Source organism: Vollenhovia emeryi, unplaced genomic scaffold (genome assembly GCF_000949405.1).
Source record: "Vollenhovia emeryi isolate VEMERY1.0 unplaced genomic scaffold, V.emery_V1.0 DF939160.1, whole genome shotgun sequence".
Taxonomy (NCBI): Eukaryota; Metazoa; Arthropoda; class Insecta; order Hymenoptera; family Formicidae; genus Vollenhovia; species Vollenhovia emeryi.
The window spans coordinates 560,960-586,449 of NW_011967206.1; the positions used below are offsets into that span (position 1 = coordinate 560,960).

Here is a 25,490-nt window from a genome sequence, read left to right on the forward strand (position 1 = left end):
ATTGACCCCCCCCCCAACCCCCCCCCAATTCCGTCATGACGTGATCGCGCGCCCACCGGACGATCGCAGACGTGGAAAAATACTCGCGCGGATTCCCACGAGAGTGTCCCGCGTTTACGTCTCGCCGATCTTCCCGGGGCGAGTGCCGGGCGTTAAAACCCGCGGAGCGGCTACTGAAAATCAACGATAATCCCGCTAAAAGGAGCGCTCTTGACGTCGCGGAGACGCGGGAACGGGAGTCCCGCGCGCCCGGGCGCGACAATTGACTCGCGACGATCGACACGAGGCGGACACTCGAGGATCGCGTTCGCGCCGATCGCGAGTCCTCGGGGAAAGACGCGACGAGGATTGTCTTCGCCGCGGCGTTTGACGTTTCCTCGTCGCCCGATGAAATCATCGCAGGGGGGAGCGGAGGGGCGCGGGCGCGTACGCCCCAATCGAGATGGACGTCGGCGACGCGACCGCGGGATCGGCAGGCGCGAGATCGACGCGATCGGCACGCGGCGCGAGTCGCCCGACGACGTCGCGTCGACGACGTTTACACGTAGATCCCAACGCCGCGCGAATTTAACGCTTTTTTCACGCTACTCACTTTGACCGACTTGTGCCTTGAGCGCCATTTTGACAGGACTGAGTGGGAGCTGGCCCGCCAGATGGCGGGGCGCCGCGCGCCGCGCGAGCGGCGCGAAGTTGGCCGCGAAGCCGTCCCGCTTCGATCGGCACCTGCGCGATACGGTCCGCGCCCCCGCTTCGTTTATCACTTGGCGATTTATTCCGATTAGCCGAACGCTTACTTGGCCGCTCTCGCGCTCTCTTTTTCTTGCATTTCTTCGAAGATATGCGTCTGAAATTGTATAGAGGAGAGATAGGTTCGTAATATGAGACGCCTGCTTTCACACTAGGAGCCTGTCTCATAATAGGAAACGTGCCGCTATACAGGGGGTTTTTTCTTCAAATTTACCCTGAAAATCTTGCGATCGCGCGACCCCTGGCGAAAATTTTTAGTGAGAGATGATGTTTGTATTTATTTATGAAGAGTTTTGCCGATAGTTACTTTGTTTACGAAGAGTTTTATTGATGGTTACACCGTTTGCAAACACCTGGTTGATTCTTTGCTGACGATAACGTTTTGCAAACACTTAGAAAACTATAATGGAAACTTTTGACACTATATCATTAAACGCAATTTGACGTGTAGCTGTGAACATGTCACAAACAACTCCACGTTTAAATTTATATCTTACAAACAGTTCGATAAATGTTTTAAAACTCAAGTGAAACATTGACACAACGTTTAAACAAACTTGTTATAAACTTTTAATAAACACATTATTTTCGCCAGGGACAACGTGGCGTTTTCAAGAACTTTATGAGAGTTGTTTGAAAATTCACCATACATTTTACTAGTCGAACGTATGACAAAATTTCACAAAACTCTTATAAAGTTCTTCAAACTGCCACGTTGTCCCACGATTACATAATTTTCGGAATAAATTTTAAGAGAAAATTTTCTCCGTTTAGTTTGCACGTATGATACGCATATCAAATAGTAAATAGCTAGTAAATTGGTTTAGTCATTGCCTGATCAGTTCAAATACAATACTTGACGATATTGCACGGAAAAAAGTGTCAGTTCAACTCTTATATACTCAAATGAACGTATATTGTTTTGTATACACGCAACAATCTATAATCTTTTTAGAAACATTTAATAATCTTACGTTTCATCGATATTACAGTCTCATTTAACTACTATAATTGTCACTTCAAGAACACATATTATATAATTATTAGATATTAATGATATTATACAATATAATAATATAATATTATATCATAATATTACAATATTATATATTACAATATAATTATTTTGACACTAAAATCATTTTAATCAACAGTAACGTCAAAAGAAAAAATTAATTCGGTCGTGAAAGGGTTAAACATTAGATAGAACACGAGAGAGACAAAATAGTCCACGCAAATGGTGAGGCACCAACAATACCGCTTTCGTGTAACTTTGTTTTTTTATCATTTCTCGACGCCACTCTGCGAGATATTTCATTCGTCGTACGACAAATTTTTTAAGTGCATCGATCGACTGCAAAATAGACACTTGACAACTTTTCTATCCCGCAGCCGATCAATACGTTTGACAAATTTGTCGGACGACAAGTCGAATAATACCCGGAATAAGTCTGATTTACAATGTGCTCTTCGCAAATCAATATGCTTAAAAGGTTTATCAGCAACGTGCGATACAACAATTTGTCTACTTGCACGAATTTTTCTAAACGTACAGCCATAAACAAAATTACTAGGCACTCTCCTCGATCATTATACTGTAAATCTAATTGTAAGTGTGCTACTTTTATACACATAGAGGAAAGTCCCCTATTACGAGATAGGATTCTAATATGAGACAGCGGAGTGTCCGCTAAATTAATAGGCGTCATCTGACGACTCCACCATGGATTTATTTCCCGTGGAGTGAAATCTGTTTAGTGGAAAATTCATTGTTAGATCGCGTAATCGTTGCGAAAGTTATTCGTAGTAAATCGTTAGATTCGTAGTAAATGAAGATTTGCAATTTAGAGATTTACATTTGTATGCATCAACTATTGAAGTAAAATCTCTAATCATAGTAATTAGAATTTAAGTAACAACGATTTCTGTTTCGAAATATTTTCTCGATTAAGCAGAATTAATCGTTAATTTAATCAATAAGTCCGTAAAATGATACGCAAAACATAGTAACAGTCACGGAACAAAAAAGCCAACGAATTCTCAACGTTCGTTGTTGTTCTCTCGGCGCGGTGACGTACGGTGTTTTTGCGTGCCATCGTGTGTATCTGAAGGTCGCTGCGCTATCACTCGCTCGCCGAACGTCGTGCCGGTAGGCTGTGGCGAGAGTCGCTCCGTGCGTGGTATTACTTTTGCGTTATCGGTTTCCAAGACTCGATCGCGATGAATGCAGGGATAAAACATTATTGATTTGCACACCTTCATCTGTAACAAGTAACGTTCCTCGATTAATTATTAAGTTTCCACAACTTGTAATGAGAAACGAATTGCAAGTTGAGGCGACGGCTCTTTATCAACGCGTACATAGATATTTCACGAGACTATCTGTTCCATTTTCGGGATAAGAGAGAAATTTGTGCGACTTCGGCGTTCGCGCTGTAATTCGCTCTGTGGTTCTTCGCAACTCGAACGGGCAGGAGGTAAGGAAAGTCGCTTATCGCACATCGTTACATTATGTAAATGTAATCGAAAATTATCTCGATTAACTGTTGCAATTAATAACAACTATTTGTCGCTGGAAATTTCGCTCACATAATTTATTTCGAGGATTAGCTTGAATGACAAAGATTGTAAAATACGTTTCGTCGCGGACTAATAACCACTTCTTTACTGCAGATTATGCTTTCGATGCTCGCGTTGCGTTTTATATCGCCAATTCAAAAGTGTTTTATCCATTATCCTATTTTTCCGAATCTAAAATGCAAGTTGTTAATTTGAATAATTTGTATGATAGAGAGTCACGCGATCTTTGTTAATATTAATATTTCGTGCGTCTCGCGGTATTTCACATCGCGTACGGGAGTGCCTGAAATTTCGCGCGATCGATGATTTTCGCGAGTGAGTGTGTGTGAGTGCAACAAGGAAAAGAGGAAGAGGAGGCCCAGGGGGCACCGGGCAACAACGGAGAAATCGGTGAGGTGAGTGTCTTACATTTTTATGCTATTTGCTACTTGTGCAAAATAAAGTATCTGTTCTGTGTTTTTATTTTATTTATTCAAATGATTCGAACGAGGATTGGAATGTGTGTTAGAGACAAAACCATATGTATAAAATTTTGTTAGTTCACATTTAAAAGGAAGACTTTTTCAATATTTTATACAATTATTTCAACAAATACCTATTTTAAAAAATATAAAATATAAAGTATATTTAATGCAATAATTTCGATTTTACATAATTAGTCTATAATAATCACATACATATTTGTATTGTTACAGTACTTTAAACATATATGGTTAACGATGTACAACGCTGCGGTTGCGAATCGTATCAGTGAGTGACGAATTACTTTTTATTTTAAAATGATGTTGCGCATACAATTACTTCTTTCCATGTATACAAATTTTTTTAAATATACAACGCTCGACTACAAATTGCGCGCGCGCGCCAAAGCGCGCGTTCTGTCGTCTCTATATAGTCGCAATAAATTTTCTGTGTTAAAAACACATCGCCAGCCATGGTCGATCAACTGCTTAATGATGGTTATTTCGAAAAGTATTCAAGACGATCCTTAAATATAAGAATTGACTGTAAACAAGCCTTAGTGCACACTAGTGCAAGCTGTCGAATTCGCTATTAGATTTCCAATGCACACCGTACAGAATCTAATACCACAATAGAAAGATTTTTATCGTTTAAAAGTTGTTTACCGCATAGCAGCAACGGACGCTTTACTAAACATTTTTTTAATATTGAAATTTCCAGGTATTAGATTCAGTACAGTGCAATAATTAGGAGGGTGGGTGCCTAACAATTTTCTCTTGCTGTGTTTCTCGGCTACGAAAGAAAATGAGCTCGTGAAAGGTGAAAACCTTGGAATATTGAATTCCTCGACAAAAGTCCTTTTTTACCCCTCGCGAATTCCCGCCGGAGGAAAGGATTTACGATCGAACCCCGGGGCTAATCTCGCGCGGGTCCGCAACGCGGCGCGCGTGTATTTTCACAACAGCCCGCAGGTGTCGAACCTCAGCGCGACGCGCCGGTATCGGGGATCAAAGCGGCCGATTTGTCGAGTGACACCGGTGATCGTCGGCGGTGATTACGCGCTCGAGGGACGCGAAGCGAGCGGCAGCGAGAGCGGCGCCCGGCCACCTGACAACGAGAGCGAAAGGTACGAGCGAGAACGATCGGCGCGGGTGGAAATTGTGGAAAACGGAGCGCGCGCGCGCGCGCGCGCGCGTCAACGAGCGAGAGAGAGCGAAAGCGCGGGCGAAAGGGGGAGGGGGAGCCAGCCATGCCGGCCGCGCCGCTCGCTCGCCGCCTCAGTTCGGATTCGGTCGTCGTCGCGTGTGTCTCGCGTTTGCGCGCGCGCTCGCCCGAAGTGAGCGTACAGTTCGCGCGCTGAAATCCGCGCTGTCCTCGCCGCGTTCCTCCCTCGCGCGCGCGTTTCTCTCTCGCGGCACCTGCTCGCGAAGTGTTCCCCGCCAGCGTTCGGTCAGCGTACCACCCGCCGCGTGTCACCCTCGTGTCGCGAGGACACGAAGAGGGAGAGAGAGAGAGAGAGAGAGGGAGGCCCCGCGTGTTCGCGTAACCGCGTCGCGGAAGAATGTGTGCCGCGGCGGTATCGCACGGCGGTATCGTTTCCCAGTGATACTCGGTCGGCGGGGCAGGGGGGGGAGGAGAAGTTTGTGTGCGATCAGTGCCTGACCCGCCGCGCCGCGGGGAGGAGGAGAAGGAGGAGCAGCGTCAACCGCGACCTGGATTCCGCGCGATCCGCGCGCACGGGGGACCGAAGATGAAGCTGGAGTATCCCTGCCGCGTCGAGGGCTGGCTCAACGTTTGCGGTGAGTGTACGCGATTGATGTTTACGTGCCGTCGTGTCGGAGGACGATTATCGGAGCGGGCGGGCGGGCCAGCCGGCCGGCCGGGGCAAATTCAATCTCGTAGCGGCACTCGGCGATAGACGGTTGAGGGTCGATAATAGCTCGCGCCCTGAAGTATCGATACTTCGCGTTGCGCTCAGGTGACTTGACTTCCGACAGCGGCTCGAGTTCTCGCGACGGAATCGTAAACGGCTTGCGACGATCCTTCGTCGTCGAGTCGCGTTCGCGAGGCGACGCAGATTGCAGCCGCTTACGACTCTGTCGCGGGGACTCGAGTCGCTGCCGGAAGCGAACGCGCGTAGAATTGTCGTAGACGCCAGGCCCTGACTCAGGACGCGCCGTTGAGATACAATTTGTTCCCCCGAGTAAACATTGTTGTTTTCCAACGTTACTCGAATGATCTCGCCTGCCGTGACGAGCGTTTACGAATGTCGGTTGAAATTCTTGAGCGCGCGCGCGACGCTTCGGAAATCGCGACAGATTGCCGGAGAGAAGTGTGCGTTGCACTTTTTCGAGGGACGCGCGTTGCAGCTCGCGCAGCGGGATTTTACATACGCGCCGCCGCTCCTCGGGGCGCATTTTGCGAGAGGAGTTGGCTAATGCGAGGAATCAGCTTATCCGCTCTTTCGAGGTTCGATGTAGTCGCTTGCACTTGATCTCTCGAGTGCGCGTGCAACGGGAGCGTCAATTCAGTAGGTTTCGGCGAATCACGCGAACTGCACTTTGCTGCATTACGGCAAGCACCGAATCGCTGTGTAACGGGGAAGAGTAGGCTATTAGAGATTCAATTCGTTTTGCGGGCGGGCAGCGCAGACGGAGTTTAATAACTAAATTGAATATTAATTAAGTCTCAATTAATTAACTATCTAAAGTAAATTAGCTATCAAATGGGTGTAACTTTAGGAAATTTTGGGCAAATCTCGCGCACGTCGATGTAGGTGCACAGTTGGAAAATTTGTGTCTTCTCGTTAAAGAGAATGCCGGTTAAAATTTTGGTGTTAAGTGTTTAACGCGTTCATGTGTTAATTTAACATATTGCTCTGGTGTTAATTGTACTTATTTTTTAATCTTACACGATACATATGTTCTATATTATTAGTAACAAAACTTGTCTCTTAAAATTCACAGAATAAAATGGTATAACATAAGTGTGAGTGATTTTGAACCGTCATTTAACTCATTACACCTGTAAGATGTAAAAATTACGGTTTTTAAAAATTTATTTTGTCATTAAAAATATGTTAATTTTGCAGAAAATTTATTTCAAGTTATTTTGAGATTTGCATTTGTTTTGCGTTAAAATATTAACAGAGTATTAGTGTGGCCATTTAACATATCCATATTATGTTAAATTAACACAAGAATTTGTGTGGACCGTTTGGGACATGTGATTTCTGTTAAATTTTACACAAATTTTTCACCTGTGTAGACTATTCAGACGGAGCGTGCATTTGTGTACTCTTTATCTTATTATCTTATTTTATCTTAATGCCCCAGCAAGGACTAATGCCCAAACTAATGCCCAAAAATGCCTAGTAATGCCTCGTAATGCCCAGTAATGCTGCAAATCTGCACACCACAATGCCCTCAGCGGTTTCCCCCTCGGGAATATTTTTATCTTAAATGAAAAATTCTAAAATCTATAATAAAATGATAGTATCTATCGCCTTTTGTCGAATATCGCGGTGGCAACTTCGTGCGTTGTAAGACGAAGGGAAAATTTATTCTAAAAACGCAAGACTATACAAACTTATACATTTATATAAGTTACTCTTGTCTCAATATAGTAAGTCAATCTTTTTTTTTAATCCGATAGAGGAGAATAAGAATTGTCGCTTTTATGTCGACGTTCTCGTATTTTTATACCAAATGAAGTTGTGAGAAATAGAAGTGCGTCAAGAGTGTTTCTCGTCTCGGTAACAGAAATCCTTTCTGTGGGTGTAATACCAGGAAATATTTAAATTGCTTGCTGCACAGAAGCAACGAACGCTCTAGTAAACAACTTTGAAACAATAGAAATCTTCCTGGTATTAGATACAGTACGGTGTAATGATTATGAGAGCGCCTAATAATTTTGCCTAAGGCCGTATATAATTTTACAGTATACATTGTGAGCGGCGCTTATTTACAAACGAAAACTGCGAAGGGCAGAGCCGCGGAAAGCTTTTCATCCCCCCACCCGCCCTCTACTGTGATGAACGAAACGGAGCATTAAAAAAATGTTATATTGAAGACAATTCGCGCGAGGCCTTTATTAAGTGCACTTTGCCGTCCCGCACTTCCCTCTTCTCCGCTCCTTGTCCTCGTAAATAGAGTTTATAGCTCGTCGCTAATTCTTCCAAGTATCGCGCGATTGTATAATTCACAGGCTTTGAATGGCTCGTTTTCTCCCTTTCTCGGACTACACCGTGATGCTCGCAACGGTTCACGCAATCCAGCAACAAAACGTAACAAATAGCAGCCAAGTGTTTTTTTTTCTTTCTCCTTTTTACGCGCATCTCGTGTATTTCGCGCGAGATTCGACACGTAGATCGTTCTTTCCTCTTCGTTTTTTTCCCCTTCTTTCTTTCGTCGCGCGTTTCTCGCACTTTCTCGTCTCTCTCGCTGTCGCGCGCCGATGTGTACCGGCGCTCGCGAGAAAAAGGGGGAACGAGACGAGAGTGAGATTTCTTTCCGTGGCGATTCTCATGTGGGTTCGACGGGATTTCTTACGTCGCCGGGTTTAACGACCCGCCGCGTTTTTTTCCCCCCGCGGATCTCGTGCAAGAACGGGGGAACGTGGATTTTTACGAACCACGTCGCAGAGCCACGTCGTACGCGGCGCCTATCGATTCTTTGGCTTAGCTGGCCGAAGAAAAATCCTCGGTCCAGTCGTCCGTGCGTCGTGTCTGTCGTTTTACCGTCGATACCGAACGAAGGCCCCGGCGTCCGTTAAACCCCATGACATTTTTACAGGTTGACCCCTGAATACTGGTAGCTTACACGCAGCTTAGACCGCGCGACGTGGTTATCGGGGAAACACTGAGACCGGGAAAAATCTGCACCTTGTTAAAAAAAGCATGCGAACTTGTAGCGAACAGCGGGTGTGAAAGGACAGGAATTTAAAATTCGGAGTATTTCCTCCTCTCCCGGTTGATTCTGTTCGCGTTACTTTTCAGTCCTCGGTTTCACCAAACGTCGCTTAACTTTAATCTTGATTGAATTCACGTTTGTCTCTTTCTAAAGTAACAGTTGGAAAGATACGATGAGCGAATTGAACTAAGCTTGAAGTTAAGCGTCGTTGGTGAAACCGAGCCTTAAGTCTATCACACAAAGCCAGGCAACAGGCATTAGGAATAGGGAATAGAATTTTTGACACGTTGGATTCGTTGGAAATTTTCTTCCGACCAATCCAACGGGTTAGAAATTCTATTCCCTGTTCCTGTTGCCTGTTGCCCGGCATTGTGTGATAGGCTTTAGTCTCAGGCTGACATACTTTTCTCCTCGAAGAATCAATGACACGTGTTTCAATCTATAGACTTGATAAATTTTGTAAAAACAAATATATAGAGGAGAGTTGTCTTAATATAAGATAAGTTTTCGACGTTGAATTTCACAGATCTTTTTCGCAACAATTACACACACGATCTAACCATGAGTTTTCCACCGAACAGATTTCACTGCAAGGGCAGTAAATTCATGGCGGAACCATAGTATAACTAGTATACTCACTTTGTCATTTGTTTCGTTTTGCGTCGATCTCTTCTGCGCATCCGACATTTTGTTGGCCCGAACAGTGAGAGAAAATTTGTATGTGTGGCAGCGTATCAAAGCTACACACATACGCCGCTGGATTTGGGCCAAAGGCACAGGGTTGGTTGGAAAAATCCAGGGGGTGGAGAAAACCATGGTAAATTCCAGTTTTTACCGTGCCGGACTTTATCCAATGGTGTAAATTGGCAAAAATTTTAAAAATAACTAACGCTTAATTAAAATGTATTTATATAAATATTAGTCATTTTTATAGTCTTTATGGAAAAAGATGTTTGTTTTAAATACTAAATCAGAGATATTGATCACTATTTTAGAAAGAAACCAATATGATAAGTTTTTAATTAAAAAAATTAGTCTATTGGAATTAATATTATACATATTTTTTAAACGAGAACTTCGGAGATACTAAATTTTATATTAATTTTTAGTTTATGCGGGAAACAATACCTTTTTGCAGTGCTTTCTAAAAGTTTTCTACTTGTATTATCGTCTTTAATAGAGATAGTCAGGGAATTTTTTAAAATACAAATTATGGTTAAGGTTTTTTTCAAGTGTTTTCTGTACACAAATACAGTACATCGACTTTTGGCAAATATAATCGCGTCACATATTTACCTAGACATGTTAATAGAACGTTTGATCAGATTTTGCCATTTATCTTTAAAAAACGCTCGCGTTTCACTCCCCCTTGTAATTTATATTCGCATATTCGAGCCGCGATGTCCCCCTACTTCCTGGCGGCTATCAGCGATTATCAGGATCGCACACTCGTGGGAGTATTTTAATTTCCCGGCTTGTGTCTCCGTTGCCAATCTGCATCGGGCGTATCGTCAAAGTATCGGCAAAGCTTCCCCTCCGCGGCGATCGTTATATCTTTTTTTACTCCCGAAGCCTCGACTCGCGCGCGCGCATTTGCATCGAAATGAAAACATTCCCATTTGATCGCCATCTCCATTGCAGAGGCCTTTTGTCTATGCCCCCGCCACAGAATGGACGTTCTCTGTATCATGAATTTGTACACATCCGCCATTCACGGTCTGTCGCGGGAGTGTCCTTGTCTTCGCCGAGATGGTCTTTCAAGCACTTCCTTCGTGTTTCTTTTTACCGTTTACTTTCTTCGGTTTACAAGATTTAGGAAATTTTCCCCCTTCAGTGATGACCTACGCTTTGCATTGTGAGAATCAACTTGCACGCAAGACGCATTTTGCCCGTTAGTTGCACTCGATTGTGTGCCGTTATTAAAAGAATTTTCTTGCTTACGAATTTTACTAATTGAATAAACATAAAATTACATATAATTATAAACTAACATTGTACGTGGCACGAAGGATAAAAGAAGAATCTAAGGGAATATCTCGATGCATTTGTGAGTCGGCGAAAAATCATTTTCCTCCTCGGTGAAATTAATCTTTCAAATTTGTCCAGAGAAACGCGAGTGCAGGCTCTATTTTCCTTTTGCGCTCCTTGGTCGGCGGGGTAAACGTAAGCTAACATAAGCTGGTTACGTTCGAACTCGACCGGCTTCTCGCAGCAGTTCGATCATATTTCATACTTTCGTTTGCATACCCTTCCGGAAATAATAGAGAGAGGCGTTTCCGCGACACGTGACGAAAGGCGACGTGTTATCCACGTAAGTCGCAGATTACTGTCCGCGGGCAACCCGCCGCTCCTTTCGCGTGTGATCGGTATGAATAAATCATGCGAAATCGAGAAGGGCTGGAAGAGGAAAAGGGGGGTAGCGGTAAACCGTTTTACTCGATTTTAAGAAATCCGCGATGCTTCCGTAACGTGACGGAAATTTTACAATAAATATTCATCTTATGTCCCGTAACATACACATTTATTTTTATTTCGCTTTAAAGTATGCTTCGTTGTTTAAGAGCTTTAACGATGCAACAAAGACGCAACACTGAACCTACTTTCACCACGTGCTTAAAAATCTCCGGATTACGTATGTAAGTTAATTAACTGCGCGATAAAACACTTTTGTTGAAAGAGTCGATTAATTAAAAAAAAAGAAAAACGGGACATTTGTTCTGTTTTAAGAGACTGTTGGCTTTATGTAGCTATTTATGTTTTGACGCTCCTTGAGGCGAACCTTTTTTGGTTATACCATATGTATTTTCGGACTGTCCTTATCATCATTTTCGATTTACTAAAGCGTGGCCGAATTGTTGAAATAAACTCTGTCGACGACAGCGCGAGTTGTTGCGTGATTAAATAAGAAAAGTGATAAACGTCAGGATGCACTCCGTAAGCCTTATTTGGCAAGGAAAGTTTCTGAAATATGCAAATCGAGGTACAAATACTACATATACACACATATATTGTCAATTAACATTCCAATAAATGTTTCATTTAATATAAATTAGAATTGCTGATCTTAATATAAAAAGTAATTCTCTTTGAGACATTCGGATTTAATAGAAAACAAAAACGACTTGACAAAACTAATATCGGTTTACCTCTCGTTGCAATTTTGCTGTCGATTGATTTACTTTGTAACGTATAAAGTAATATAATTTATATCGCGCAAGTAAAAATTAATTTAATCGCAACGAATTCTAAACATAACAATATTAAAGTGGAATTTGACAAAAAAAACCGACCAAACTGGCAAAAATGATGATCTTTATTTTAGTCTCTACGTTTCAACCTCTTTATCGGGTCCTTTTTAAGGACAATATGTCTCGGTAGTCAGTGGATTTTTATTAGCGATGTCAATTTCTAAAATATTTGAGCAGCAACCGTACGTTAGTGGATCTCGAATAAATGTAACTAAAATAAAGATCATTATTTTTGCAAGTTTGGTCGGTTTTTTAAAATTCCACTTGGTTAATTACCACTGGCGAAACAAATAAAAAGGTACTCAAATTTGATGACAATATTTTTTACATTCTTTCGATAACTAGTAACTAATTTAATGTATATATGGTTACATTAATAGTTACTTTATATATATTTTAAACCTCCACAGATCGCATTAGGCCTTGCCTTTGCGCATAAACGCCTTTCTCGAACACTTTACAATTCAAATACAGATTTGATACTTCAATTTTTGCTGCAAGAAAGTAACTGCAAAGTAACGGTTCGTTATTTTTTGAGCAACTGTATCGCGTTACCTTTCAGAATTGGTAACTAGATACTTTGATAAAGTAACTTCCTCAACCCTGGATATAGCTTTCAGTTTTATCTGCCTGTCGATAACAGGACAATAACCGTGTAATAAAAAAAATACGATTAAATATGTGGAGTACGTGCTACTCTGTTAACTGTATTTTATTCTTAAATTTATACACATATCATGTACCTACCGGCATTTACCGAAGTGCGTGAATAATTGATTTATCGTACGCAACGATTCTCTCATCGCGGTTTCTCGTTTAACCGAAGTTCATACGCATCGCATACGGGTCTCCGTTCGCCACGCGATGCTGCGCGATCAGGTTTATCAGCGATATTGCCATTACTACTTCATTGTGTAATTGCACTAGTATTCCCAGTAATCGATATCGCGCCGCGCGCCCAGCTGTAAGCACGCTCGTAAAGCATGAACCCGAGTTCACGGCATTCCGACTGCCGAGATACGAGCTCTCCCTTTTCCGTGCCTTCCTCCTCCGCGTTTTCTCCCCCTTGCTTTCAATTTTTTCTCACCGACGAGAGTTTATTCGTTTACGCTTTCTTAAAAATACGATTTCACTGTATGCCGCAAGCACGCGCTTAAAAATATCTCATTTCACGACAATATAATATTTAGAACAAATTGCAAAAGTAAAGCGGCGTTAGAAACGTTTTAATTTCTCGCGTAACAATTTATATATGTGTATAACATATCTTCAAGGGGGAAACTGCTGAGGGCAGTGTGGTGTAGAGATTTGCGGCATTGCTGGGCATTACTAGGCATTACTTAGCATTTTTTGGGCATTATAAAGATAAAATAAGATAAAACAAGATCAAACAAGATAAATAAGGTAATAAGATCAAGTAATGCCCACTGGGCATTAGTGGGCATTGGTGTACAAGATTTTGGTCGGCGGTTTCCCCCTCGCATATCTTGTTTCGAGAGGTAAATCGCTGACCAAAATTATGTACCCCAATGCCTATTAATGCCCAGTGGACATTACTTTATCTTATTATTTTATTTATCTTGTTTTACTTCGTTTTATCTTATTTTATCTTGTTTTATCTTAATTCATCTTATTTTATGTTTATAATGCTTCAGCCTAATGCCCAAAAAATATTATACTTAGTAATGTCGCAAATCTGTATACCACAATGCTCTCAGCGGTTTACCCCTCGTCTTGTATTAAGTTGTCGAAACTTATAAAAATTTCATGTTGCACATTATATTTTGCAAACAACACAATTGTCTAATATAAACGTAGCCCATAACATGAGTAAATGTATTATCATTAGAGTCAAAGTAGGGCCCGCAATAAAGCTTAACAACATATAGAAAACGGCTAATGCGGGTCTAAAAGATGTAGGTAGCCTATACTCGTAATTTATTAAAATGTGAATTCATATACCGTTTCCTTCCACCTTTGTCCTGCGCGCCGGTTTCTTTTCGGACGTGACGCAGTTAAATGTATTATCTACTCGCAAAAACCGATAGACATTACTTTCTCAGTCATGAGCTGTTAAACTCGTTTCATGCCGGTTTAATTAACCGAGTAGTCGGCTTAAACAACGTCGATAGAGATTTTATCAACTCTGAGGGCAATCGATACGCACTTCTTTACTTCTGCTTATAATTTTATTTTTTATTTTCGCAAATCTGTTTCCCTCATTTCTAGGACAGTAGTCGTTAGAAAAAAGAAATCACAGTAGATTGTTGGATCACACAACCTGTCCTGTCATATTCTCTCGCGTCAGGGCGACGCACAAATAATAAATATTGACACAGGTTTGCTGGCGCCAGGTCTTTAAACTCTCTTCAACCTTACTTTTACGACAGATGATTGATGCGGAAATTGGCACGCCGTCGTCTTCTTAGGTGGCCATCTTGCACGCGCGATATTCGCAGAAAGTCTGCATAGTCGACGAGATACTCCGATTTTATCCCATAATGTTCCTCGATATCGTACCACAATCACATTAACTTTCCAAACAAAGGACTGGAATGTACTCGAAAAGAAGATTAATTTGTGCATTAATTTAAAAATATTTTTCCTCAAAATTTTCTACTTTTTAATCATTAGACTCTAAATACCTGTATAGTACAGTAGATTAGTGCGACGTCGATACGACGTTTGCGAATTGTCAGTTTCATTATTGCTGGAATTGTTTCACTGTATTTCAGTAATAATATAATTCATTTCTTTTCAACAATATTCCCGATAAAGAAATTTTGCAAATGGCACTGGCGGTTGCGAGCTTCATATAGATTTCGTGTTTACTGAGTTTCTCCGCCCTCTCTATTGGGAAACTTGGGGATCGAATGGCAAATAGGAGATATCGAATTCTCCCTTCGGTTCCGCCGCAATAGGAGCAAACATGGGACTTAATATCGAATCGTTAGCCCGTAATGAGAGACGTGACCTTCTCCGCAAGCGCCTGAGTGCATTGATGCACAAATCGGAGCACGTCTATCTGGTCGTCACTCGCAATGCACTTCAATCGGTACGCAGTAAATATTTAAAGATCCAACTGGCAGCGCCTCGGTATCCAGGGCTAAAGATAACTGTGGATTCTATCGGTTTGGAGAGGCGATTCGAGAAAATGATAGTGGACGCAATGCGTGAATCAAATTTATATCATCCCCTTTCTAACAGATCTCTCCAAATTTTTATACTGAAATACTTTTGATACTTTGCCATTTAGATACAAGACTTTGATTTTTAATCGGCGTCAATTTTTTATATTCCTAAAACCTTTTTCTAAGACATTAAACTATAATTTGGCATTTACGCATAATATTGTAAAATTTACGATCGATTATATTGGATAATTGTGGATTCTATCAGTTTGGAGAGCCGATTCGAGAAAATGATAGTGGACGCAATGCGTGAATCAAATTTATATAGTCTCTTACTAACAGATATCTCCAAATTTTTATACTGAAATACTATTGATACTTTGCCATTTAGATACAAGATTTTGATTTTTAATTGGCGTCAGTTTTTTGGAAATTTTCCCTCTCGTGTGGGATTTCAAACAAGTATTGCTGGATTTCGAGGATTTCAAGCAAATATCGGTAGATAAGCGAGCGTGCCGAGGGGCTTTGCGCAAAAATTGTCGACGCTATTGACAGAAATTGTCTTTTCTTGGGAAGACCTTCAGGATCGCGGTTTAATTATTCGTCTTGTATACTTAGCGGCGGAGAGAATGGAATCGAGCCGACGTTACTGCTGACGTTACTGCTACGAGCTCGTGAAAACCCTCCCAGCTGACGTAGATTTACGATTATTGCCGGAGTACGTTTCCTACATTTTCAAATAATTCTTTACCCGGCCGAAATATGAGTGACGCGCGCACCTTTACTGCGACGAAAATCAACGTTAATATTATATCGTATATTACTGTTGAATTACCGTGCACGTGCGCGCGCGATTCGTTAAACGCCATTGTGCGAGACGCCGTAAGTTTATTAACGTGAATCACGACGATAATAACAGCGTGCAAGTATTCGTAAGGAGTCGAGTTTACAGTCCCCGAGGCACGTATCTGCGGACCGAGGGCACTTTTATTTCTCCACCGAAGTTATAAATACGGCCCGTGTTTGATGACAGTTTCGGATTATCGTATCAATTATCCTTGACTCGCGGAGTCGGGAATAGAACGATTAAAATATCAATGCGCGAGATTGCATTCCGGTAGCGGCGCGCGCGCGCGCGCGGGCCTTGGGAGCTGGGGGAGAATAAGTTTCGAGAAATTCAACGCTTCCGTTTGTTCAGGCTAGGGAGCAGACCTAGTCTTCTTGGCGAAGAATACATAAAGTCTCCGCGCGAGTTACGGACTCGCTCTTATTGACATTACCTCGTAAATTCGCAATGGCCACGGTAAAGTTGCTCACGCGAAAGCCGACTGCAGTCGGCAAACTGACTGGAGGAGACATTTCGTGTCGTTGGTCTTATTATACAGTACTTTCCCAAGTCTCGGTACTTAGAAGCCGGAGTGTATTGTGACCCTGCTATCGAGGCGAAGCGGAAATAAATATCTCGTTCCTCCGGCAATTTGTTGCGTTCGGCAACTTAACGCGCGAGTTTGATTCTACAGGCTCCTCTCGCATTCGTTATTTACACCAAACACTCGTTATCTATTCGCTGAAAGCGTTGCATTGTTCCGCAAGTTAATAGCGCCACAGCGGCACTGGTTAAACCTGTCAAATCCGATTTAATATGAAGAGCAGCGTCGCACCCAAGGTCTGGGTCGATCTCGGTAGAGGGAATATTTTTGCATATTGACTTTTTTGCCTTTACATACTCACTTCGTTATTATCCGCGATACAGTTCTGTCCATGAATTGAAGGAGACGCGCGTTTTGCGACACGAAGAATTCACACTTATTTGTCTCGTACAGATCTTTGGACTTTCTTACGATTTTTTTTAGACTTGCGCGATAAACTCTCACACGCGTGATAAAAAACACTTAAATTTTACGAATTATCAAGAAGAATCCTAAATCGTCACCCCGACATTTTTCAACAGGAATATTCTGCTTCTGATTGCGACTGGCAACTTGTCTTTTGGAAATGCAGAGTTAAAGTTTAATATATGAATGTAGCAAAGATTTCATCGTGCTATTTATCGTTTGTTTGAAAATATGAGAAATATCGCATAAAAATGTTTCCCGTGATCTTCTGAGCAACTAGTTTTTACTAACTTCATTTTAGAAGTTAATTTTATATTCGAATTATGTGTTTCACGCGTCTGTCTCTCTAAAATTTTTGGAGTAAAATTTTCACGCGAATCATGGTGCCACTGACACCACTTCACTCTCCAATAGAGTGAATTAATTCACTTGAAGACAAAACGTGAAGAATTTCACTCTTATTTTTTAAAGTAAAGTCGTCAGCAAAAATCGTCCAAATTTCACTCCGACTTAAAGTACGGTATTCCACCACTTATGTTAGTCGCCGAACTCGTAAGTAAGATCACGATAGCCCGGCATGTAAGGAACCCCATCAGGGACCGGGACGGTTCTTCCATGGCAGTCAGCAGAATAAGCGAAACTGTCACACGAAGTATAGACTTTCAGTACTGGCTGTGAATATTAGAATACAGCCTCTATATGCGATGATCGTAGGGAACAAACAATAGTGAAGCTCTCGTCCATGAATTTTTGTACTGCTAACAATAATCTATTAAAACATAGCACTCTCTTCAGAGTTGAAGAATCAATCCAAGTACAGAGTGAATAACGGCACTCTTTCAAAACGTGAAATTGCACTCCAGTCGGACTGGCAGTATTTTCGTTATTTCTTCGAGTGAAATCTCACTCCAAAATAGTATAAGATTCCACTCCAAAAAATTTAGAGAGGTTATTGGAGGTGTTATTCTAAAATGTAAATTGTGGCGCGCTGAGACCCGGTTTTTCATTTTCTGGTTAACAGTTAACCAGAGGTTAGTCGATTCTCCATCTTTTTCTATATTATTATCTAAGAGAGGTAGTCGATTAACCTCCGGTTAACATTTAACCAGAAAATGAGAGACCGAGCCTGAGAAAAGAAAGCGTTGTTTCAACAAGTATTTCTTGATTCAACTCTACGCGGCAATCACGGGCTGCCAAGCAAATAAATTAATCAATTAAAAAAAATATATATATTTCGATAAATACAGTCGTATGTTAAACTTAAAAACATATATATTTGAACCAAAGAGATACCGTCAATTAAAACGTATTTAGTCATTTCAATAACTTTTTTCTTAGTGTGGAAAATGTAGGATTTGAAAAGCCCAGGTCTTAGGAATGTGTACCACGTGAGAAATCTGAAACACTCCTTCCGCCGAGCGTAGCTTGAGAAAAGCCGTTTCCACATTCGTCTCTATTTTCCATTAACCTAACGATAGACATATATCTCTAATGCATCTCACCTTTCGGCGTGCGCGTGTCCGACACGTCGTTTACACGGGAACGTTACGCCGGGGCGTTCGATGATTTACGAGAGCGCGTATATGCAAATCGACAGCATCTCAGGTACACGTGCACACGCGCATAACGAGAGCTGAACAATATTCACCGGTCTTGTCGTACCTGCGCGTATAAAATACTATCGTTCGCGGCGGAGAGATAAACGGCGCGAGAATACGAGGTGAGTCGTGATTCACTTAGGGCAAGAAAATAGAGCAAGATAGGGGGGAGTCTGAGTAACGGCACGGTGGGAGAGAGAGAGATTCTCGTAAAAAGAAGCAGCGATATCGGCAATGGTACAGCAGCATCGGGATCTCGTTAACCTCTGCTCCTATTGCCGTCTTCCTCGTGCACGATGTGTTCCAAAGGCAAATTTATATATTTTACTCAATGATAATCGCGCCCCAGATCAGCTGTTCAGTACGATCGACTCGCATCCTTCAGTGCGTATTGTATTAAAAATATTTCAATAATTTTCCTCGCTTTATGCTCATCTTTGAATCTAATTTTCATTTCTGGAAGGAGACTGACGGTTTCACACACGTTACAAGTATAATTCATTATTTACGATTCATTCCTCTTCATTTCGCATCGTTTGAACTTAATCTCCCTCTTTCTTCTCATTCTATCGATATACGACTTACGTATCTTGCGCTCGTGATTCGTCCATCAAAATGTTCTCCCGCTAGAGCTACGAGACGCTGTAAAAGGATATAGAGGGATCGGGATGAGATCAGCGGATTGATGATACCGAGTTCGCGGTGGGATCGCGTTTCGCGAGAAAGCGACGTCTGTAATCGGTCACGTTGCATTTGCCGGAGTAAAATTCAGTGTAGGTCTATACACACGTGCAGCATATAAAAATGGTTGAATTACAATTTATCAGTCGAAAAGAGAGCGAATCGTAAGGCTGCCATAATTTTAGTTCGATCAATTTTTATTTAGAGAATGAAAAATTTACCGCATCAAAATACATCGTGTAAATAGCTAAAGAGACTCGCTTTTGTTACTTTCAAAAATACATAAAAAAAATTTACTTGTAGTACAACGAATTTTAGCAAATTCGTTACATTTATTACATTTTTTACGTCATTGGAAAAAAATTTTATATATCGATTGCATTGCGTTTCCTCGAAAAAAAGGACGTCAACGAATACCTCAAGAAGTTCATGGCCAAAGTACACGTATTGTGAAATTTCCGATTTCGGAAACGGGAGGGTGGCGCGAGTTATCGCGATCGGAGGATACCACGCGGAATCATTAGGGAGAGGAACGTACATAGAAGGCAATGGGTAAGAGGCGAGGAAAATACTGCGAAACCCAAGTCGAAGAAGACGGTAATTCAATAATTGGCCACGTTTCGCGCATTTGCCACGCCAGGACGAAGTTGGGTAAACGTTTAACTCACGCGCTCGCACACGCATACACACGTATATATTGTACATACGTTGCTCTGGCATATCGCAATCTCGCGAAATCTCGGGCGTGTTAAGGCGTTTTTTTAATTTGACAATGGCACAATGTGTGTCGTGGCCACAGACTTCTATACATGTACTACTAGACTGTTACCTCCTTCGAGCTGAAAAGTGAGGCAAGAGTTCCGCCATGTCTTGTTAGGTAAATAGTATGTGTGCATTGGAGTGTCACCGACAGACCGAAGATAGCAGTTTAGTAGTACATAGAAGTCTGTGGTTATGGCACAACACTACACCCAGAAAAAAGATTTATTTAGGCCAAAGAAATGAGATACGTTAAAATTTTTACTTACTTGTACTGAAACATTTGCTATATTTGAAGAAATAGATCTGAATTCTCTTAGAGATCCCAGTCTAAATCGAATAAAATTTTGATTAAGGTAAAGAAATTATTTCTTTGAAATTAAATAAAACTCCAGCAAAGTCGAAATTGAAAGGAAATTTGTTTGATTTGAAAGAAACCTTTTTCTTGGGGTGTAGAGAGAAAGAGAAAGAGGAAAGGGAGAGGCAGAGAGGGGGAGGGAGAGAAGTTTCGCGCGGCACGTAGTGGCGATAATTATTCGAGTTTATTGCCTAATGAAGGCGGAGAATAGATCCGGCTAATAGCTACTTTGCATCCCGATACGGGAGACACGGCGCATAGGATATAGCATAGGGCGACGCTAAAGTTAATTAACGACTCGGGATACACACGTGGAACACGGCGACAAGAAGTTAATTGAATATCCCGCGTTTGACGGACCGCCACGACGAAATTGATCGACGTATCTGTCCGTTTTGTTGTATATTGGAGAGATCAGTTCTCTTGGGCGAAATTTCTAGACGTCTATCGATAGCTTGGTGAATAGATCGCGTGTAGGAATGACCGATTGCTCGCGAGCAATTACGAAATTATATAAGCTTATCTCTTATACGGACCATACGCTTATTTCTATGTGGGCAGCTGTTACATTTATTTCCTATTTAACATTATTACATTTACAGTTTTTAATCTAGATTACATATACCAATAACGTGTAGTATAACGCAAACTTACTTTGCGTATTAAATAATATAATTCTTGTGTAAAGAATATTTGGAAAGAGTTTGGTCTGTCTCATAATTTTCCATTTTATTGTTAACTGATATTCAGAAATTTCTATTGTTGCTAACATAATTAAAGGTAAAAATAACATTTTAGCTTGTGCCACGACCACGCGTACTGTATAATTCCATATCTAAACAGGACATAATACAATATTTATCATTCAAACAGGATTGTGGCATGTTTAATGTAGCTTCAGGATATTTCCGCGATATCCACGTACCAACAGAGTTCAACATGTATCGAATATTGTTCGATCATAAATCAATGTCTCTCTCTTTCTCCCTTCCCCTTCCCTCTCTCTTTTTGTCTTTTTCATAAAATCTTCGTGCTTTTGCAAAATAATATGAAACATGGCCTATTTCAACAACGATTTAAAGAACAATTAATGTGTTCAATTAATCAGTTGCGAATGTACATTTTCCATCACTGTTTATTTTCGTAACGTGTGTTACGAAGAAGTAAAAACTCAAGTTACATTTACGTTATCAGTAAAATAGATCCATTCATTTGTATGCGCAATTATTTGTCACTCTCTGGTTATTTAATAAATAACAGTTTTAAGCCGACACCCGGGAGAAAGTAATTAAAAACGTTGAGGTCACAGCAGAGCCAGAAGAAACTCACCGCGGAGGAGAGTCTTTTCGAATTGTCTGTATAATGCAGCACAATCTTTGTAATCTCGCGATAATAATGCAAACCGCGGTCGCCGTCGCCGCCCTTTTTAATCGCACTTTGCATCTTTCCGCGCCACTGCACGCCTTATATATTTTTGAATGTCCCGTTTAATCTCCCACGTGTCCTCCCCTGTCTCGATATTCCGGTCTTCGCGGTGGAATAGGGCATCGTGATTTATCCGCCAGTCCTTTACGATCTGTCGGCTCTCGCGTGCGGACGCACTCGCGGAACTCCTAGACATAAACTCCGCGTTATGATCGTCTATAAAACTGCCGGTCGCGCTGTTACGAAGCCGCCGCGGACCCTTTCACTTAGAGAGTCACTTCCCTTTTCTCTCACGCCAGTTCTTCTTCCACCGCGGCCTTTTTCCACATACGATAATTTCGCTCAATCGATCGCACCGGATTCCCGTTCACTTTTCTTTCCCGCCGCGAAGTTTTTACGTCGCGGAGAGATATCAGGTGCCAAGCGGCTTCAACGGAATGCGGCGCGATTCGTGAGAGCGTACAAAGTTACCCAGTCAAGTACCGTGCGGCCCGTGTCCGCCGGAGTGAAATCGGGACTTTGGTGCATCCCGCACCGGTCTTGTACTTCATTTACATTTCGATTCATACGATACACGCCGGGAGGTTTATCTCACGCTAACTCGCGTGTCGCGCGATCGCGATTTTTATTACGAGAAAAATTTGTTCGCGCCGAGATAAGGGCCATCTGTTGTGCCAGAAATTCTGATAGCTTCAATTGAAACGATAATTTACATTTCGCTCCTCTGCTGCCACGGCCAGTCGCGATAACGACCGTGCGTACCCCTATTTCGAATGTCAATTACATTTGCACGCACGACGAGCACTTGACAACAGATAACTACGAGCTAATGTCACGGGAGGGTCTTGAAAATGTTCTCGAATATAATTGCGAATTTGATTTGCTTGCGCTTAGTGCACACTCAGTGCGCACTAAGGCTTGTTCACGGTCAATTCTTATATTTAAGGATCCTTTCAAATACCTCTTGAAAGGCTCCTTAGTCAGTAAAATGACCCATACATTATCTGTACAAATCACTTTTCGGCTAAAAGAGTTTTTGAACGTGTATGTAAGATTCACAAATATAAGAATTGACTCTGAACAAGCCTTAGTGTGAACTAAGTGCGCACTAGTGCAAGCAACCCGATTCGCTACAAGTGCCTTCGAAGAGATAACTCTTTTCCATGATAATTACGCGAATCAAACGATTGTCCTCTGGCCAATGAGAGTCGACTAAATCGCTGGCTGCTTTGCTCTCATTGGCTAGAAGACAATCCCAATCCAATCCGCGTCGACAATTGCTAGTCTGATTCGGTCTTAAGGCAACCTCTAAATAGGATTGAGATGTTCATTTCAACTTCGTTTACACTTTTTTCTTTTTCTTCCAATTACACCGTCGTTTGTATGACATATTTAAAATAGCGTTTAGATTTAGGTTTAGGTTATTCAGTGCTACATAATTTTCTCACCCCAGCGGTCGAATTGGTGGGACGCCCGTCTAGAATGTACAAGTCCAAGTTCAAACCCTGGCTGATAACATTTTTCGCAAATAAATTTCTTTAATTAGAATTTGCCAATTAGCGTCGTTTAACAGTTTTTCTACATTGGCTACATAATTTTCTCGCAAGTGATTCAATGACTTTCTCCTAGACACACATTGCAAACTGACCTCGTATTTGACTTCACCGAGGGGCTTGGTTCGTTTGTCGTTACACGGAATCCTCCCCCCTTATTCCGAATATCCACCGACAGATAACGGGCGTCGCGTGCGAAGGCATACACACGCCAACCCATACAGATTTGCGTGTAAACTGGTTTTTCGGTTTTCTCCGCGGGGGAGAGATCGCCAACGTCCCAGATCGCCCGGCGCGTAAATGTCAATTGTTGCGCACGCCTCTCGGAATGCTAACGCAGTCAAAGAGTACACGTAACGGATATACACGGATTCGGCCAAAAAAAAAAGAAAGAAAAATACCTGCGCGCGCGCGCTTGTTCGATTTGCACGTCGCGCTATAGCAATTTTGCAGTTTGTTCTTGTCCCGACGTGCGATTTAGCGCGTGTACACGCGCGGTCCCCTCGCAGGAGGCTGCGCCGAAGAAATTATTAGCGCTGTAAAGCGATAGCTGACCACGCACCACGCCGATCGAGGTTCTGCGTGTGACCGGGGGAGCGAAATTTATTACCTACAAATTATCATAGCGCCGCGCCTTAATTATGCCGGTGCAACAGGGCGTCAGTGATTCGACACCAACGCACTTTCCTGTGGCTAATTAGCGGACCCCTTGAACTCAATCGGCTGTGACTGATGGCCAATGTACTAATTGATTGTCTCGCCGCGAGATCTATCGATTTCGCTCGACAATTTATCGCGCCGGCCGTTGTCGTTTATTATTAAATATAATTAAATTCGTCAAACGTTCGACGCCTGTGCGCATTATTGACAATTGTACCAGCAGTTAGCGCACAGTTTTTGTTTGCGTACGAAATGAGCGTGTTGTTTATCGAATTATGGCGAGTGGGCTACGTGCGCTAAACCCGGGGTTTATAACGTAATACGAAAATTAAATGTCCCACATGCGTCGGAGCGCATGTATTTACACGGTGACGCTCGTTCGTTGAATGCATCGGCTGTGATGGCACTTTGAGAATTCGCCATATAATGAGCCGCCTAATTCGGTTACCTTTGAGCCAGGATACTGCCTTTATCCGCCGATTAATCGGAAGGGCAGACTATCCGTCCCGCTATGATTAGCACCCTTTGAGAGATTCTTTCGGTATAATTTTAAGCATCTTACGATACCGTTCGAAAATTAAAAATACACACATACACGGCAAATTACTCCTAATTCAATTTTAATTCTCGCGATTAAAGAGATAATTAATTTTTAAGGAAGTCATTCTTTTACTTCGTACTAGTTGTAGATCGGAGTACATTTTATGCATAATATTTATGACATATACACACTGAGGGGCCTATTTTGTTGAATAAAACAAAATTTAGTTGAGTCAACTGAATTTCTTGTTTGGATATGGGCAAACAAATCTTTCAGTTGATACAGCAAAAAGTTTATTTGAAAAATTTCGTTATATCAACACACAAATTTGGTTGAGTGAACACGCGCAGAAATCCTTTTATAATATTTTTTATTTATTAATTTGTCCTTTTATATAATAATATTCAACTAAACGATTTAGTTCACGCAACAAACACAATTATTTAGGACGTAACGAGATGGACGAATTTTTTATCTCAACCATAATTTTGTTCGAATAAACAACTCGTGGAAAGAAAATATTTAGTTGTTGTAACATTTAACTTCTTTTCAGCAACATATTTTTCATTTTATACAACCAAATTACGTGTTCAGTCAACAAAATGTTTCAATGAAATTATTTCGTTTCATTCAACAAAATGGGTCTCTCAATGCAGGGTGAGGCAACAACTTCGTCCACCTCGAATATCTCCGCTATTTTTAGAGAAATGAAAAAAATGTAATTAAAGTTGTACTATATCAAGGCAGCCATAACACGTTAGTAATATTTTATCATATTTCTAAAAATAGCGGAGATATTCGAGGTGGACAAAGTGTTATTGCCTCACCCTGTATAACTTTGAAATATCGAACCATAGAATTGTTATTTTTACTCCTCATATTTGTTAAATAGATTTATAATTAGTTCAGACTTGTGAGTAATTGTTAGAGTTACTCGAGTTATTATCTTCACGCAGTAACGTTGTCGGTAACTTCTAGACGTTGGGTAAGTTTTGCGTATAA

The 25,490-nt window shown here is 41.6% G+C and overlaps 2 protein-coding genes across 3 annotated transcripts in view; one reads left to right on the top strand and one right to left on the bottom strand.

Annotated features, from left to right (window-relative positions):
* LOC105564697 (protein ROP) overlaps positions 1–671 on the bottom strand; it is a 9,365-nt gene extending 8,694 nt beyond the window's left edge. For both annotated transcript variants that reach the window (XM_012017269.1, XM_012017268.1), the window contains exon 1: positions 593–671. In XM_012017269.1, coding sequence (XP_011872659.1) covers positions 593–620 — 28 coding nt within the window. In that variant the 5' untranslated portion in view covers positions 621–671. The remainder of the gene's footprint in view (positions 1–592) is intronic.
* Positions 672–5,181: 4,510 nt separating this feature from the next.
* Positions 5,182–25,490, top strand: part of LOC105564698 (probable Ras GTPase-activating protein) — a 372,283-nt gene continuing 351,974 nt past the window's right edge. The window contains exon 1 of the mRNA XM_012017274.1: positions 5,182–5,588. Within this exon, the coding sequence (XP_011872664.1) occupies positions 5,540–5,588 (49 nt within the window). The 5' untranslated portion in view covers positions 5,182–5,539. The remainder of the gene's footprint in view (positions 5,589–25,490) is intronic.